The 17,630-nt window shown below is 39.6% G+C and overlaps 1 protein-coding gene across 2 annotated transcripts; it reads right to left on the reverse strand.

The window, feature by feature from the left end:
- Positions 1 to 9,926: 9,926 nt before the first annotated feature.
- Positions 9,927 to 17,420, reverse strand: Zdhhc8 (zinc finger DHHC-type containing 8). 2 transcript variants are annotated; one of them, XM_065481292.1, is made up of 9 exons: positions 17,200 to 17,420; positions 16,842 to 16,960; positions 16,369 to 16,526; positions 16,141 to 16,313; positions 15,558 to 15,752; positions 15,397 to 15,493; positions 14,829 to 15,058; positions 14,116 to 14,262; positions 9,927 to 10,894 (listed from the first exon to the last, which is right to left on the reverse strand). In XM_065481292.1, the coding sequence occupies exons 1-9, from the start codon at positions 17,289 to 17,291 to the stop codon at positions 10,099 to 10,101; spliced, it is 2,007 nt and encodes a 668-aa protein (XP_065337364.1). In that variant the 5' UTR covers positions 17,292 to 17,420; the 3' UTR covers positions 9,927 to 10,098. The 2 variants fall into 2 exon arrangements, with proteins under 2 accessions (XP_065337364.1, XP_065337363.1); XM_065481291.1 differs by having other exon boundaries at positions 15,334 to 15,493.
- Between the last annotated feature and the right edge of the window lie 210 nt (positions 17,421 to 17,630).

Raw genomic sequence — 17,630 nt, forward strand, 5'->3', positions numbered from 1 at the left:
CAAAGCACCCCTAAACCCTTCAGCTGGTCACAGGAGGTAAATACAAGTCCAACGGTACGTAATATTTACAATTTTGAGGGTTAGGACCTGAGATTTCGAGTTTGCAAAATTCGAAAAAAAGTGATTTTTGTATTTTGCCACCATTTCAAACTCCAAAATCTCGAGTTCTAACCATCAGAATTGCAAAAACTAACCACCTCTAGACTCGTCTCAATCTCCACTAACCAGCCAAAGTGTTTAAAGGGTGCTCACCCCCATCCCCTTTCAACCCCATTGGTTCAATTTTGACGATAAAATTTTTGGCATGCTTCCTCTTAGGCAAAATTTTTTAGAACTATCCAAATTTCCATCAAAAATACCACCCCATCCCTTCTTTAAAACTAAAACACAATAATATTTTTAATAATATTATTAATTAATAACAAATAAATAAAAAATCCAGCTATAAAATGTTTTCCTTTTTTTGAGGGGGATGAAGTACCATATAGCGACTTAGGGGTGGAGGGTAAGCACCCCTAAACCTTTCAGCTGGTTAGGGAAGGTCGAGACGAGTCCAAAGGTGGGTAGTTTTTTCAATAATTACGGTTAGAACTCGAGATTTGGAGTTGCAAAAATAACGAAATTGGAAAAATTCCTATTTTTCGAGTTTTGTAGTCGAATTTTGCACCACATTTTGCTCCATAACTATTTTTTGAAGAATTTTTTTTGAAACCAGGGGTATTTTAACTGATTTGTAAAATTCCCTATTTTTTTCATTCTTCGTGAGAATTTTTATTTGAAATAAAAACGCTCGTGTTTCTAAAAAAATTATCAAAATTGCAGAAAAAAACGCAAAAAAAGTTTTTTTTCAATGCAGGATAGGACAATCTCTTCTTTCAAGAATACTCTCTTAGTTTGCTGCCTCAATCGAGATGAGAGGATAAACAAGCGCAAGGTGCGCACACACGTCAAGCGGCAGGAAACGTTTCTTTGCAAAGCCCTCGGGAGCAGCGGGAGGAGCGAGTGAATGAAATCGATCTCTGCGCGTCCATTGACAAAAATAGCCAGCTGGCCGCAGAATGGGCACGGGCTGTTTGTCCAACGGGGCAAAAGGACAGCTCGGCCGCGGACCTGTGGATTCATTTTTGGCAATTTAATCAGAGCGTGTGCACTGCCCACTCATTGACGTCAAAGTAAACGGAACCGCCGGCCGGCCGGCCGCCCGTGCGTCCCGTCGTCCTGGCAACGCACGCCCTCTCAAAAATATTACTATTATTATTATTAGGCCTCGCGCTTTCCTTTGTTTCGCGCCTGCTCTCACGTAATGCGTGTGTACTGAATTTTTTATTTTCGCCTCTTTTTTGATTGATGCCCAAATCGCATTAAAATAGTGTTTGCTACATTTTGTTCGTTCTGCTCAAAGAATTCGGCTGGTCGAACACATTCCTTGCAACATAATAGGTGGCCACCTGCTCGTCCGATGTTTGCTCATAGGGGAGAATAGCGCACGTGCTTCCTCCCTTATTCAATGATTCGTTTCGCCGACAAAATCTTTGCTGCTTATGAGCGACTCACACGATTTTTTTCTCTTTTGAACAATGGCGCCTCATAACTCTCGGCTTTTTGCTGCTCTTGCATTATTTTTACTAAAATTCACAACGTAAATTCAGATCACTCCTGATTTTTATAAATTCAACGCGTCTTCTAAATTTCATTAAAAATTAAATTTCTCTTCACAAATAGCTGATAACACAAATCTCCTGAATGCTCCACAAATTTTATTTTTAATTTTGGACTCTGGATCGCTTCTATTGTTATAAAAAATTTTACAGAATACGATTATGAAATATCCTTTTAATCTTTGCTTGAAATTCTATCTAAAAATTATGAAATAAAAATAAAATTGCCAATGTTGTCGTTTAAATTGTTAAGAAAATTGGCTTAAAAGTTTTCAAGCTAATCAAGCGATGTCTTGTCTCTTGCTGTAAAGCCACGATTTATTTCACAATTTAGGGAATGCATTTCCTCAAATTTTGCACACTATTTGATAAATAGCGACGAGAAATCTGGCAAAAAAATATTTAATTTCTCGAGAAATTCGGCAAAGTCTAAATTTTAACTGTTACATACTTGGCCCTAATTTCATTATTTCAAATTGCAGAGATCTATCAATTTAAAGAGGAATGATACTGGAAAAGCCTGGAAAATGCTTGTTGCCAATGTATAAACTCGTCCCTTAGGATTCAATTAAAGTCAAAATTGACCTAAGAAGCAGTGTAATTTTTCGAGAAAATTGGCTGGGAAGTTAGCGTGCTTTTCAAATGGTAATGGCTGTCTCCTTACTTGAAATCCGATTTAATTTCAAAACCAAGAGTTTTCCCAATAAGTGGCATACACCGTTGGACAGATCTCGACGAGAGGAATCGGAATCTGCCAAGAAAATATGTTCCAAGCACTGCAAATTTTGGAGAAAATTGGCAAATTTTGAATTTTTATTGTAGGAAGGTCCATTTTTTATTATTGCAAATTGTTGAACAAATTGTTAATCGATCAATTGTTTATGGCATCCAACAATTTAAATAATTTTCAATTGTTGCCCAGTATCATTCCACTTTAAGAAACAATAAACTCAAATAATGAACTATGTATTATGTGCCATTTTTCTAATAACAAATACAAAATGATGCTAATTGTTGGCCTGTAAAGCTCTGCTTACTTTTTTTATTACATATTATTTTCTTAAAAATGGAAAACTATGTTGTCATTTTGATTTTATTCCGATTTTGTATTGTATGGTCTTAAACCGCTGAGTGTAAAAACTGAAAAAATTAAATATTTCAATTCTTTTATGTAATAAAAAATATTCATTTATTCAATTTTCTTACTATAGATATTTTATCAACGCGTAAGATTTTCAGTTTTCAGCATAAACATTTTTAATAAGGAAATTGAGCGCCTTGCAGATTGGCGGATACTGTGCCGGCACGCAATGCAGTGCCGCAGGTTGCCTGCACGAGTGGTGTTCTTTTCAACGCTTTTAATATGAGATTACATTTACCTTTTTGAGACTTGAGGAGTGTTTGTGATGATCAATTGCGATTGCTTCGATCATTTTAATGCGAAAAATAAGGAATAACTAATTATTTGTCTCTGAATCACTTATATGAGGTCGGAGATCATTGAATTTTTCTATTAACTTTAGGGTTATTTTGCTAGAAAAATCATAATGGCATCGCTGGCGGTGTGAAAACCGAGATAATATATTTGTAATGTTGAATTCTAATCTAAAAATTTTAGTTAATAAATATAAAATTAAAAAATATTTTTAACAATATTTTATTCTTAAATATTTTATTAAAAAAATATTTAGGCAACAATATAATATTTTTTTAATTCAGGAAAAATTGTAAATTTCACAACAAAATTTTAAGAATAGGTAGTTTTCCATATTTATACATACATATGTGGAGTATTGCAAATATTTATTTATACATAAATAATTAGATGTCGTTTTAAGAATGAGATCCAATTTATTTTAAATGATAATTGAACCGTGTTTCAGTTAATACTTAATTTAATATTATTAAAAATGATTGAGTCGAAAGATGGCCCACTCCCTTTAAATTAAAATTGAATGGTTACTTTAAAATTTCAAGAAAGCCGGACCAACATTTTGTTTTTCATTTCAATTAACGAGCCTCAAAAGATCGAAAATATTTATTAGCTGGCTCTATAATATATCAGGAATCGATTATTGATTTAAACAATTTCATAATTTTATCCTACTGTAATGTAAAGCCTTTCCCTTCTTTGGATGATAGTAAATCTAAGAACTAATTAGTTTCTTTTCTTTGCTTCTTCTTATCCAGTTAATTTATAAAAATTAATAAAAATTGAGAAATTAATTTTGATTTTTTGTTGAATTAATTTTTATTGTAAAATTCTAGTATCCATAAAATGAGTTTCCAAATCGAAAATTTAAAAATGAATAATTATCAGTTAACAGACCAAAACTTAAGAAATTCCAGCAGTACGCATTAGTGAGGGCTGTGGTGGCTGACAATGAGTCATCTTTAAAAAAATACATTTGTCGCCCCAAATTGTGTCATTTTGCGGCCTACTCGGTTTATACTTTCACATGAGGAAAACCACGATGGCAAAAAGACGCCGCACGGATGCACTCCACCTATCAGTGGTGTGCACCGTCCTGTTTCCAATTCAGTTCAAGCTCCGTTCGTGAACTTCACATAATGGTAAAATAAGTTTACAATTGATTAAGTGATTCTGAGCTCATTTTGGAGTAAATTTAAAATGTTCTTTCTAAATTTCATTTGTTTGCAAGGGCAAAAAACAGCAATTTAAATGTTTTTCACATATAAAAAAAACTCCTAGCACACAAGATATGAAGTAAATTTAATGATTTAAATGTCGTTGAAAAGGTTGGGAAAATTATTCTGATGGTGCTGGCCGCCTTTCTATTGCTGAACACCAGAGAGACCGCAGGACAGGTGAGTGCATTATACCAATTTTAATTTAATCACCAAAAATGTTGTTTAACGCTTGATTTATAATCAGTTAACTCATAATCAGTCATTTTCATAGCTTTGAGACAGCGTCAGATTTATTTTTAATCAGAAATAATTAACTCACATTGGGAAATATGCGTATAAAACAGTCTTTTCTTCAGCTTGTAAATTTAAATTAAAGAATAAGTGCATTTACATTTGAAATAGGTCTTCTTCTAACTTAAATAATTCAAAAAATTTATATTTACAACATTTTTATTCATGATAATTTCTTTTGCCCAAGAATGATCAATTTTAACCGCTCTTTGAATGTAAAAAACCTTTCCCATATTTTAAAAAATTATTAATTTGCTCCAAACACGAATAAAAAATTGCAGATAATTCCATCTTGACATTGCATCTTAAATTTATTTTTCGGAATAAAACTGGCTGTGGAATAAACTGCAAAATCTGTAAATTTAATTAATTTTCGGAACAATCAACAGATAAAATAAAATAATTCCAATTAAAAAAACCCATTGCCCGAAATGTGGACTATTTTTTATTTGGATTCTGACGACAAGCCACAAAAATAAGTTTTTAGCTTATTCTTCAGGGTAATCTCAAACAATCATGCAACTAACTCCCTTTCTAATTCTAACACTTGAGCTTTATTTGCTCGAAAGAGACGACCGCCTCCCCACTCGCTGCCGCAAAAGAGGGGTAGAATTAAACAGAGGTGATGGGGGAACAGGTAGCTGCTGCTGTTGGTGCAAAATGTGAAATTAATGTGAAAATTCGGCTTTTAATAAAATACTCGAAATATTTATTTCTTTATAAGGAAAAAATTCGAATTTTTTGAAAAATCCAATATTGGTTGGAACTTTTCATTTCAGTAAATAAGCAAGAGTAAAAATGAATTTTAGGCGAGACATGAACAAAGAACGATCAATTCTGTTTCTACTCCCAGATTCTCGTTTTGTTATTAAGCAAATATCACAGTGCTGCTGGTCTGGTATTCCTGACATATCAGTCTCCTAGAACTCTCTGGGACATGTAAATAGTAGGCTTAAGGGTCGGGTACATGCGACCAACACCTTTTTTAAATAGCTTTTTAATTCACAATATAACTATTAAAGATGTGTGATTGTTTGGAAAGTGTTCATTTTTTTAATACAAACTCGGATATGTGCATTCCTTATTTCTGTTCCAAAAATCCGGAAAGCAGATCAACGTGGATCCTTACCTGTACAATCACCCCTGGATGCGACAGCAGATGAACTGCCTTCTCGACCGCGGATTTTGCGACAACCAGGGCAACCTCATGAAAGGCAATTTAATATATTTCAAATTCGCATATTTATAATAAAAAAAACTTATTTAATTTTTGCAAGCAGGTCTGGCAGGATATTTCATCAAAAACAGGTGCGGCTCGTGTGATGGTCCTACATGGCAGGCGTACAACCGGGTCACCGAATTCCTCTCCAACAATTATCGCCGCGAGTGGCGCGAACTCCAGAATAAATACAGCCACTAAATTTATATTTTTATTTTAGGAAAGCTAAAATTGTAAAGAAATGTGTACAGAGAGAGGTTCAAAAGTCATAAAATATACGCAAAATGATCTTTAATATTTAATATGGCGTCTTCTAAGCGATATTTTTGTACCAAAAACTCAAAAGGACACTCTTCTGATTCAAAGGTTGACAAATCAACTGATGGGTCACCGTTGAATATCCTAGAAAAGTCCCTAATTTTATTAATTTTGCTTGGGAATTGACAAATGACTGACTCATTATTTAATGGATTTAAAAATTTTCTGAGCAGACTTCCATGAAATGAGGCTAAGTTTTTGTCTTTAAAAATATTTTAAAATACCCCAAGTATTTAAATTTAAAAAAATCCCACAAAATATTTGCCAAACAAATGTAAAATGGAAATTTCGTCAATTTTCGTAGAATTTTTGGATTTTGAACTAATGTTTGAAATTAAAAACAGCGGGGTCCAGATGTGCGATAAATTTGGTTCCCACTGCGCGCAGATCCAAGATGGCGTCTGAATGTGGGAAGCAAAAGGCTCTCTTTGGATTGCCGTACGAGTGTCAAGAGTTTGTTTTTACGATTCAAAAGACACAATTAGTTCATGTAATGTAGATTATGCGTCACAAAATATTGACCAAAACTTGCTTCTTTTCGGGCATTTTTACGAGACCGTTTTTTCGCGCCTAACTCCACCGAACGCCATATCTGCGCGTCGTAAAAATCTGGTACCCGCTGATTAAAAAAAATTATAAAAGAAAAAAAATTAATTAACTCCATATTGGAAATTTAAAATTTATTTGCAAAAAAAAATATAAAAAATGACCTACCAATTGATTTGTCTAGCTGAACACTGTTTAGAGACTAAATTTAAGTCAATTTCAGCAAAATATGTAATTACAATCCAATTTTGAAATATTCGGCAACAATTAAAACGTCGAACCTAGGATTTCCCTTGTTAATTAATAGTCGCCAAAAAGCGGTCACGATTGGTTTTGAAATCATGAATTTTCTTCTTGGGGGTGTATTTTTCACCTTGGAACAATTTATAAGTCATTTATTGAAAAGAATCGATTTTTCTGGATATTAATTCAGGAAAAAAGGTATTGCAAAAAATTGCGTATTTTTTGTTCAAAAATAAAAAACCTTTTAATTTTTTTGATTTAAAAATATCTAAACTTGAATTTCAAATTTTCCAATGGTTAAAAATGTAATACGAATTTTTTTGCGAAGTTAAAATAATATAAAATTTTGCTTTCTACCTGTAATAATTAAATTTAAATAAATAAAGATACTAATTATGAGTCACATAAATTAATTTATTTTCAGAGGGATAAATGCGTGGAATAAAAATCGAGCAGATTGTGTTTTCACTTTGTTAATTTTATTTAAAAAAACATTATCCTCCTCGATGAGTGAGTGTCTGTGTGACAACACCGACTTGCTTTTGAAATTGTCTTATCTCGGATTCGTTTAACATATCATGTTTCATCGCAGCATTTTGTTATGTTTGTTTGTGTCGACTAAGCTAACAAAAAATAAACATTCTCGAGAGGGAAGAGGGCGTTTTCGGGTGAAAAATGCGGCCGACGACCTCGGTGTGATCCCTGCTTTTGCTCACTTGTTCACTTTTCGTTCACGCAAATAATATAATATATATATTAAATTTCCTATCCGACTCGCATACTCACTCCGACACACAAGCATCACAACCATTTTAGCATCTTCGAATTTCATTATTTTTAATTTACCCCCGAGGTGTTTAATATACATAATTATATATATATTTTTATACATGAGAGTGTGTGTGTTACTGTTTCGATTTCCCGAGGAAGATTAGACAGACACCGAGTAGAGCGATTGATTATTGCGTGTTGTTGTTGTTTCTCGTCTTTTTCGTGTTAGAACCAACAAACCAAAATTAGTCGAACCCGAGAGCAAATAAGAAGAACAAAGACTAGACGCGCGTCAACAACGATATACTTAATTAATTTGATTAGATACGGAAATTTAATAATCGAGGGGCTGCAACAACAAAAGGGGCTAAACAATATTCAACAAATTAAATAACCCTAAAATTATCAGGCGAGAAAAGGAAGAGTCGTCCGGACCGAAGCGTGATTCGTTTTATTTTATTTTTTTATTCCATTATTCAGAGTGTGATTTGAACGTCTCAGGATTTAAAAAAATATCTCGCACGCATCCAAGAGGGCAGGAAGCAGGCGTAAGGGAGTCAATTGAATTATTAATTTCCTGCGTGTGTAAGTACGGCAAGAGGTGTAGCAGAAAGTGAGATGAAATAATAATTATTAATGCGGGCGGGCGGGGCGTGCTACATACGAACACACGAACGTACATGATGCGACAGACAACAATGAGAATGGAACGATTAGAACAGAAAAGCAGCGAACACTTGTCAACTCTATTAATTTACAACTCGGTCCCACTCGCAGAAGAAGAAACACGTCGCTTTTGGCTTGGCACTTGATTTCTTTTCTTTTTCGCGTTTCGTCTCCACACCGTCAGTCCGTCAGTTTGTTTGTTTGTTTGTTTTTATTTGTCCGAGGGAAGGATTTACACTGGAAGAAAGACTAGAGCCGAGTGTTTGTCCGAACGAGCAGCCAATCACAGCTTTTGTTCCGCACTTGACACGCGCGCCCATCCCGCTGGCCCCGCTGGGGTTTGTTTCTTTGTTTTTGTTTTTACGGCAGATATACACCTAAATTTTGGGTGAACACTCGCAGGGACGGCATTGCGATCGCAGAGCTGCAAATCGGGAGTGGATTTAAGGGCAAAATAGATGACGTATTGGCTTTCGGGCGCAGAGAAAGTTGTTATGGAGTGTTACTGGCGACAAAAATTACAACTTAATCCGACTTTTTGGTCAACAAGCATTTCTTTGCCCCGAAAACTAATATGGCGTCTCTTCTGGTCCCGAAATTTAATATACAAGCCTTTCTGATATCCAAATTGCAGACTCAGATAATAATTCATATTTTAGTTTTAGGCAACAGCAAATCCAGTGAAGCCCATACTCAAAGTCCTTGCTCTTTGGAGCCGCCAACAGATGGCACCACAGGATTTTGGCATTATTTTTAGAAAAAGACGCACTGAAAACTAATATCGGTTCAATCAGTCGCAGCAGAAACGACAGCAAAGATTTTTTCGCTTATAGAAAGTTTTACTATTGCTAATTTGCATTTTTTACATTCAGCAGGTGAAGAGGAAGTTTTAATAATTCAATTTGAACCAAATTTAAGACCGCATACCACCAGCAAAAATGAGCAAATAATGACTGTGGAGCCATCTTTGGGCAGCTTGAAAAATAAAAATAAAATCCAGAGGTCTTTACCAAGACTGATTTCTTCATTTAAAGGCCAAGAGAGAGACTCATATCTCACCCGAGATGACAAAAAATGGTCAACTGACTGTGGAGCCATCTTTAAGTAGCTCAAAAAACTAAAAATCTTTGCAAATATCCGTTTTTTTTCACTCTACACGAATTTCACAACAGAATTTCTTAGTCCGAAGGTCAAGAGGAAGACTCTTCTGTCCAGATTGAAGTCACTATCAGACCGGCATTGGCAAAAATGCCCAACAGACTGGAGCCTTCTGTGCCAAGCAAAGAAAATTTTAGTAAATTGCACTTTCGTTTAAAAGAAGCTTCATGAGATATTTTATTGCTGGTCAGCAGGTCAAAAGAACCCTCTACCGACCAGATTGAAAAAAAATCTGAAGCTTCACAAAAGTTTTTTGGTCTGCAGGTTTTAAAAGACAAGATTCCGCTTCTTACGAGCTTCACAGGCAATTTGCTGGACGATTCGTTTATAGCTTGTAATTTTAAAGGAAAAACTTACTATTATCAGTTCAAAATCGTTCTCTTCGGGGATTATTATATTTATTAGAATGAAATAATAGCTCGAGTTCATCTCGATTTGTAGGAGAAATCAATGAATAATTTCCCGATTTGCAGCTGCCAACGAGCGAAAGTCGTGCCCGCTTGCAGGGCATTTTGAATTGTCTCCTCCTCAGTGGCGTCGGGAGGGGACGGCGGGGGGCCAGAGGGGCGGCGGGGCTCAGACGGAGATCTCGTAGCTCATGTCGTAGACGCTGGCGCGGTCGGGCGTGTCCTGCGGCGAGGCGGGCGCCTGTCCGTTGTTGCCGCGCATCTCCATCGAGTCGGACATCTCGAGGGCGCGGACGAAGGACATGGGGCGGCGGGAGCCCGGGCTGGGCCGCGAGTGGGGCGCCGGCTCGGCGGGCTGCTTGCGTTTCGGCTGCGGCGACGGCGGCTGGGCGCGGGCCTGCGCGGCGGCGGCCGCGGCCGCCGCGCCCGGCAGCTGGTGGTAGTAGGTGGGCCGGTGCGGCGGCGGCATCGCCGAGAACGGCTGCTGCGTCGGGCTGGCCGGCGTCGAGCGGTGCAGCTCGCGGTGGGCGTGGCCCCCCGCCGAGGGCACCGGCGGCCGGTGGCCCACGTACTCGTAGTCCGAAGGGTACGGCCCGGGGGAGGTGTCCTTCCAGGTGTAGACGCCGCGCTGCGGCGAGCCGGCCAGCTCGCGGATGTTGTCGGCCGTGGCGCCGCCGCCGCGCGAGTACAGCGCCAGTTCGGCGCCGCCGCCGGCCTGCCGAACCAGCTCGCCCTCCGAGAGGAAGCGCCGCTGCGGACTCATGTTGCCCGCCTGGCCGTTGGCCGCGGCGGCGGCGGCCACGCCGGGCGGCGGCCGGTGGTGCAGGCGCGGCTGGAAGTCGTAGTACTGCGGCTGCGGCGGCACCGGCACCGGCTGCGGCGGCTGGAAGCTACCGAGCGCTGTCTCGCACCCCACCCCGATAAAGTCGGGGCGTCGTGGCTGGGTAGGAGTTCCGGGGTTGGACCTGCAGCAAGCAACAAAACACGCCCGCCACCGCGCGCATTAGTCCCAGCACACGAAACGACACAAGAGAGAAAAACCCAAAAAGCGTGGACAAAATATGGGGAAAAATGGAAATGATGGGCCCGACCAACCAATTTTTTATACCGTCAAAATGGCATTTTTCCAACTGATTGGTCACAATTAGAGAAAGGTTGCAAAATTGAGTTGATTTTAAACTAATTAAATTAAAATATTTGGAGATGATTCCTTAACTAGCAAAATTATTTTTTTAATCGACACGGCTCTGATTTTTAGTAAACCTCAACGAGAAATATTTATACTTTGTCTTTTTTAGGAAAAACAATTCTTATTTTGCTTAAAACTCACCTGAATGATATATATATTTTAATATTTAGGATGTTTACCAGGCTTTACAATCAATCTAGATGGTTTTATTTGTGGCTCTAAACTATTAATTGCGTGATTTGTTCTTAATTATTGCATGAAAGTAATTCAGAAGCACAGAAAAGAAAATACCGTACGTACAGAAACCGTCTAAAATACCGACCGCTTTAATTTTTGGTTTATTTGAGTCCAAATTAATTAATTGGATAAGCCCTTCATGTTCAAAATTACCAACAGATGGCGCCACCACACACTTTCGCAATAAATTTAATTTTAAGGCACTTGCGCTGTGATTTCAGACTCAATCTTGCTGCTGTGCATTCCGCTTTTAGAATCAATTCTTTAGACGTGCTGAACACCAAAATCAGTCCAGCCATTCGCCGTAGAAACGTTAAAAAATAGTTTTCCATGATTCTTCGGTGTTTGGTTGAACCGATTTTGGTTTTCAGAACGTCAAAAGAAAGCAGTCTAAGCGAAGAACCCACAGTGGCAGGATTAAGTCTGAAATCACAGCGGAAGTGCCTTAAAATTTTATTTATCACGAAAGTACACGGTGGCGCCATCTGTTGGCGGCTTCGAACACTAATGGCTTATACAACTGGTTAATTGCTCTTCTTAAAAGTCAACCTTCTGCAAGTCTTCTCATAATTATGACCTTTCATTTAAAGAATAAGATCGAATTCTTAGTGGGCGGGCCCTTCAAAATTTGCAGGATGGAATTGCATATAAATCTGAAAGAAGTGTCACAGATTAAACCACTGAAAAGCGATCAAAAAACTCCACTGGCGGCTACGCAAGTTACTGAGAAGCGGCAATAAATTAATCTTCACTGTCCTTTCAGGGGGTGGGGAAGGTGTGAGCAAAATGACAACAATTAAGAGAGAGAGAGAGAATAGGAACTCACGTGAAACAGAAACAAAATAGACGAGCGGCTAGTCTATCGACAGTTTCATGCAAGCTCCTATTTTCAGCTAAAGCGTTCAACACAGGTCAACAGAAAGCGGCTCAAAGCCACTCTGAGCCCATTTGGCCGCCGCGACAAAACACAGTCAACTCGACATCCAAACACAAATCATGAGATTTCAAAAAAGATGCGGTGGAAACGAACGGCCGGCAACCAGAAATAATTAATTAATTGTAATTAACTCCGCCTTCTCTCGCTCCAGTCTAATAACACATGCAGAGATGCGCTCGACTCGAGAAAAAAAGGTGTGTGCAGCCCTAGGAACAAAGCAGCGGTCCAAAAACTACAGAGAAACTCGCACGTCGTGTGTCTGTACCTTTTTTGAAACGCTTTCACTCTTTATGAATGGATGTCCGAATAATTTAGCAACTTTTTTTAACAAATAAAACGGGATGCGGATGAGCAACGGGTGGGTGTCTATCTGCAAGATGAAAAACCAACGCATCACATTAGCCGCTGGCCACTACGCGTTTAGTTTTTTTTTCAGCTCAGGATGGAAGCGTGAAAAGATATTATTTATCACATTTTAAATTGAATCAAGATGAAATTATAATAAAAAAAATGATTTTAATAATAACGTAATAAATATTTTATTGTTTATATCTATTTACAGCATGTTTAAAAATAAGTTAATTGCCAGGGTTTGCCTCTGAAAAAGAGGATTCATAAAAATTAAACAAACTTTGATTTCACAGAGACTTTTTGAACTCTCTACTAATTTTTCTCATGAAAAAAAATTATGAAAGCAAAACGACTTAAAAAATTGCAAACCCTGTAAAAATCATCTAAAATCTTTGGTGATTTTTAAAATAGTTTCCCATAAGAACGTCTATCAGAATTATTTTTTTGTCCCAAGTTTGCTTTTTACCGGGAACGTGACTGCTCGGGGATATTTCCTTTGAATTTTGGCACCGGGGTTTTTGGTTTTAAAAATTACAAGATTTTTTGGCCGATTTTTAAATGTGCGGGAAACCGAAATGTTCGGCGTGGGATTGCCGAAGAGGGGGGTCTAACCGAGGGAATACAATATGGCGGCGCGGACATGGCAGGCAAGAATGCACTGCTCGCCGCTCATAGGGGGCGTGGTGCGCCACCATATTGTATTCCCTCAGTTACGCCCCTCTTCGGCGGCCAATTTCAACTGTTTCTACGTCAAACATTTCGGTTTCACGCAAATAAAAAAAAGGCCAAAATATCTATTATTTTTTAACCATGTCGAAGGAAACATCCCTAAAACTTCAGGCATTCCTGAAAACCCGAAAAATTCCCGGTTTGATGGACGCTCTGTTTCCCATCTGTACGAACAATTTAATTTTTAACATATTCTGACGCCTTAAACGCAATCAAATCACGCTCATTCATCACAATTTACAAGTAACGATCTGTAGCAGCTACAGTCAAAAGTGGGGGAGATTCGGAGCCTAGATCCGGGGGATGAGGGGGCAGCAATGCGTGTAAAAGGTCTGGCGTTACGGTAGCGGCCGCGTCGGTCGGTACCTTGGCGCTTCGAATGCTCTTTTTGATCGGTTGGTGGGGCAGCGAGGCGCGGTGCTGCGGCTGCAGCACCGGCCGCAGCGGCGAGCGCGCCGACTCGAGTCTCTCGCGGGCCTCGCGCAGCATCTGGCTCCTGCAAAATCAGCACCGACCCCGCAACAGAGCCCTAATTTACAACCACCCACTCAATCGAACGAGTAAAAATAGCAATTAAAGACAACAGAGTGCAAGAAGCAGTCAGCGCGGCTGCGGCTGCACCAACAACGGTTCGTCCTCGTCGTTGCTGAAATGAGGTTTTTGTCAGAGGTCAACACTGAGGAATCAGGGGCCGACAAACGGGGTTCGTTGCGCAAGGAAGGGGGACCAAAGAAAGCACTTACCTCCTGATTGGACTCGACATGGCCAGCGGAGTTGGCACCCCGATCGCTTTAATCCGCTGCTGCATCGTCGGGCTCGGCGGAAGGCCCGGACTCCGCCCTATTGGCTGCTCCGGAGACAGAGGGTCTGGCGTGTGGCTCCGCGACATGCTACCAAAATCATTTTTAAAATTAATACTCTGTTTGGAGTGGAGCGATTCAAGGCAACAATTAATTTAAAGTCCTGTTCCGAATTTTAAAACCAGGAATTTTTTCCTGCATAAATTTAAGGCTTAAATTGGTTGTTTGTGAACAGAAACACTTACGATTTTATTTTTGATGATGCATTCCTAATTTTAAAATTGAAATGTCTTAAAATATTAAATATCAAGTTTGAGCAGGGTTGCAAAAAATCCTAATAGTAGTAATATTGTATTTTTTTTTAATTTAACCAGTTGCTTGCAGGCTCAGCTTTCAATAAATTTCTAATTATTTGCTCAAAAAATTTTCAGAGAATTGTTTGGAGAAATTCAGGCAGAAAGGAGCAATTTAATGAAAAAAATCTGCACACCAACTGAAAATTTGATATTTTCACAGGCGAAAAATGGAAAAATTCAATTCCTCCAAGAAATTGATAAAAATTGAATGGTAAAAGCCAGTGGCGAAATGCGACCCAGGTCCCAAGGAATTAAAAAAATGTATTAAAGCGTAAAAATAACCAGTAACATTTTTTGTACCTCTGTCTGGGGTAGGGCGAGGCCCTGCCGTACTGAGTCTTCATTTGCTGGACGTGTCCGGGACGTGGCGAGTCGTTGAACGACCGCATGTCCACGTCAGCGCCCGGTGGCAGGAAGAAGTTGTTCTTGGAGCCGTGCCGTTGCAACGGCGGTGGCGTCGGCTCGCAGTCCTGGCTCTGCGACGCCGTCGGCTCCATGTCCATGTCGGACCCTTCCCTGCCCGGTGACAACTAAAAAAACGCACGCCGCCAAAAAGTGTTAGTCGGCTCCGAAAAGGGGTGCCGGAAAAATCACCAATATTAATCCAAACTTCTGATTAGACGAAAAATTAGTTAAAAAAACTCATGTTTTGTATTATATAAATGTTATCCGCTGATGTTGCATTCCTAGAAAATAAAGAGCAGTCAAATAATATATTATCTACACAAACAGAAGTCTACAGGATTAACTTGGATCATCTTCCCGGCAAGAACTGAGGGTCTACGGCTACAAAAGCGGGTCTTACCTTACTATAAATTCTAGCATTAGGGTTTCTAGTGCCATTGCTGTTGTCCATGTAGGTTTTTACCTGGTTTTCACTCGTGATGGTGGATATTGCTGGCGGGTTGACAGGGAAATTGTAGTGCTTTGGCTTCTTGCCGACAAACTTACTAGGTTTGAGTAAGCTGTGAATGGAATTTATTTATTATAAATGCGATAATGAGAGAAAGAGAGAGTGGAAATATTCACCTTGGGAACTGAGGGCCGCACAGGGTGTAGCAGCAGTTCTGGCAGCAGCCCCGCGAGAAGGGGTTGAAGCCGCCTTTGAACTTGCCGGTTACTTGTTCGTTCGTCGTTCTGCCCCGAGAGACAAGAACCACGTGGAATCCGGTGAGACCGAAGATCGGGATGAATAGCAGCGCGATTATGCCCATGATGACCATGCTGGAGACATGATTTAATTTAAATTGAGTGTATTAAAAACTACAAAAATGGGAATGGGAGAGAATTACTTCCATTTTTAGTCTTGAAAGACTATGGTTTAAAAGTTCAGAACAAAAAACTCGAGAATAATTCATTTATCAGTATATTGTTAACTATTTAATTCAGGTGATTCAATAATTAATTTCCAAATTTCCTCATTCTTCGCCTCTAATCTTGGTTATCAATGGGCCACAAACAAACTGTTAACGCATTCATTAATACGAAATAGATTTCCTCATCAGTCCACCTCATCCTGCATTAATTTAAAAAAAAAACATGTTTGTCCCAACTCCCAACACGAAATCATTCATAAACCTAACTTTCAAAAAATAATGGAAGCAGTGATTACCAGATTATTGTATTGAGCTCTGCCAACTTGTCTTTGCTATTCAGCACTACGATGAGGCACAGTGAAAAGATGCTCATCATGTGGATGCTGAGCGAAATGAGAAACATGAAGAAGTAGCGGTAGTTTCGTCTGCCGATGCAGTTGTTGACCCACGGACAGTGATGGTCAAAAGTCTGTCGAACAGATCACGATTAAAATCTCGTTTATTCAATTTAAAAATGCGCAAACCTCGATGCAGTTGTTGCAGACGCTGCAGTGGGAACACCTGGGCGGCCGGTAAAACTGGCAGGTGACGCACCATTTCATCCGCACGGTGATGCCGTGGATTTCGACGTTTTTATATAGCGGCGCTCGGAAGTCATCTTCGCGGTCCTCGTCTGCGTTTGCTGCAAGAAAATTAAATTAGGGTTAAATTCAAAAAGGAGATATTATTTAAAAAATAACCAATTGAATTAATCATTTCCAATAATTATTTAAACAAATTGGTAAAAAAATAGCAATATAAATTTTTTTGAGCAAATTCACAATAAAACTGCGATTATTGTCTTATCAATTTTCATGTCTAATTTTTAATCCATTAATATAGAGTTTAGCTCCATTTTAACGAGCTTTTAAGTAAAACTTAAAAGGCAAGAGATGAGCCGCTTTTAATGGAAATTCAGGTGTCCAAACAAGGAGAGAGCGAGCGGCCGTCTTTTTACCTTTTGGGATCACGCCAGGGTCCATGAACGTGGCAAGAGTGAAGTTGGCCAGCACGAAGAGGGTGATTAAGCCTTGCACTGCGAGCACCCATGGGTACGTCTTGATGTAAAAGTGACTCCTGCAATTTGACACACTCTCTTAATGCGATTACGGCTCTGATCATATTGAGCACGAAAGCGAGCGAGCGCCGTCGGCACGCGATCCGGCGGCTCGCCTCCTTCGGCTGCGAATTCTGCGGACGCTGGCCGGGGCCTCGGAGAGCCCTTTCGGCCGACTCGATTTGCGAATTCGAAATTTGGCACTGCTTTTCGAGTCGCGAGAGCAGCGCTGGGGCCAGTGGGACGGCGGTGCACTCACGGGTAAACGAAGAACAGGGTGGTCGTCCCCAGCAGAATGGTCCACGCGAAGGTGGCCGGAATGAATCTCGTCTTCGCTTTACATTTGGGCATCCTGTTTACTTCGCGGCGCAGGCAGAATTTGCAACTTTTTCAGCAAGAACTGCACGCTCGGGTAAACATGGCCGCACCTTAACACCGGCTTCCACAGCTGGCCGCTCGCAACTGGCGGCGCTGCCACAGCCACCGGAGAATGCGCTTCGAGCGCCTGCGCTACCAACCGGACAGCACGGGAATTTTGACCGTATTACCCTTTCTATTTAGCAAGAAGAGTTCAAGAATTCTCATTTTTAGGGAAATTGGTTAGTTTTAAAACTGAAACTAGATCACTTTTCTTTTATTGGAGATTTTTAGCGATTTATTTCGATGTTATTTCACCGTAACAAGTTATGA

This window comes from Cloeon dipterum, chromosome 2 (genome assembly GCF_949628265.1).
Source record: "Cloeon dipterum chromosome 2, ieCloDipt1.1, whole genome shotgun sequence".
Classification (NCBI taxonomy): Eukaryota; Metazoa; Arthropoda; class Insecta; order Ephemeroptera; family Baetidae; genus Cloeon; species Cloeon dipterum.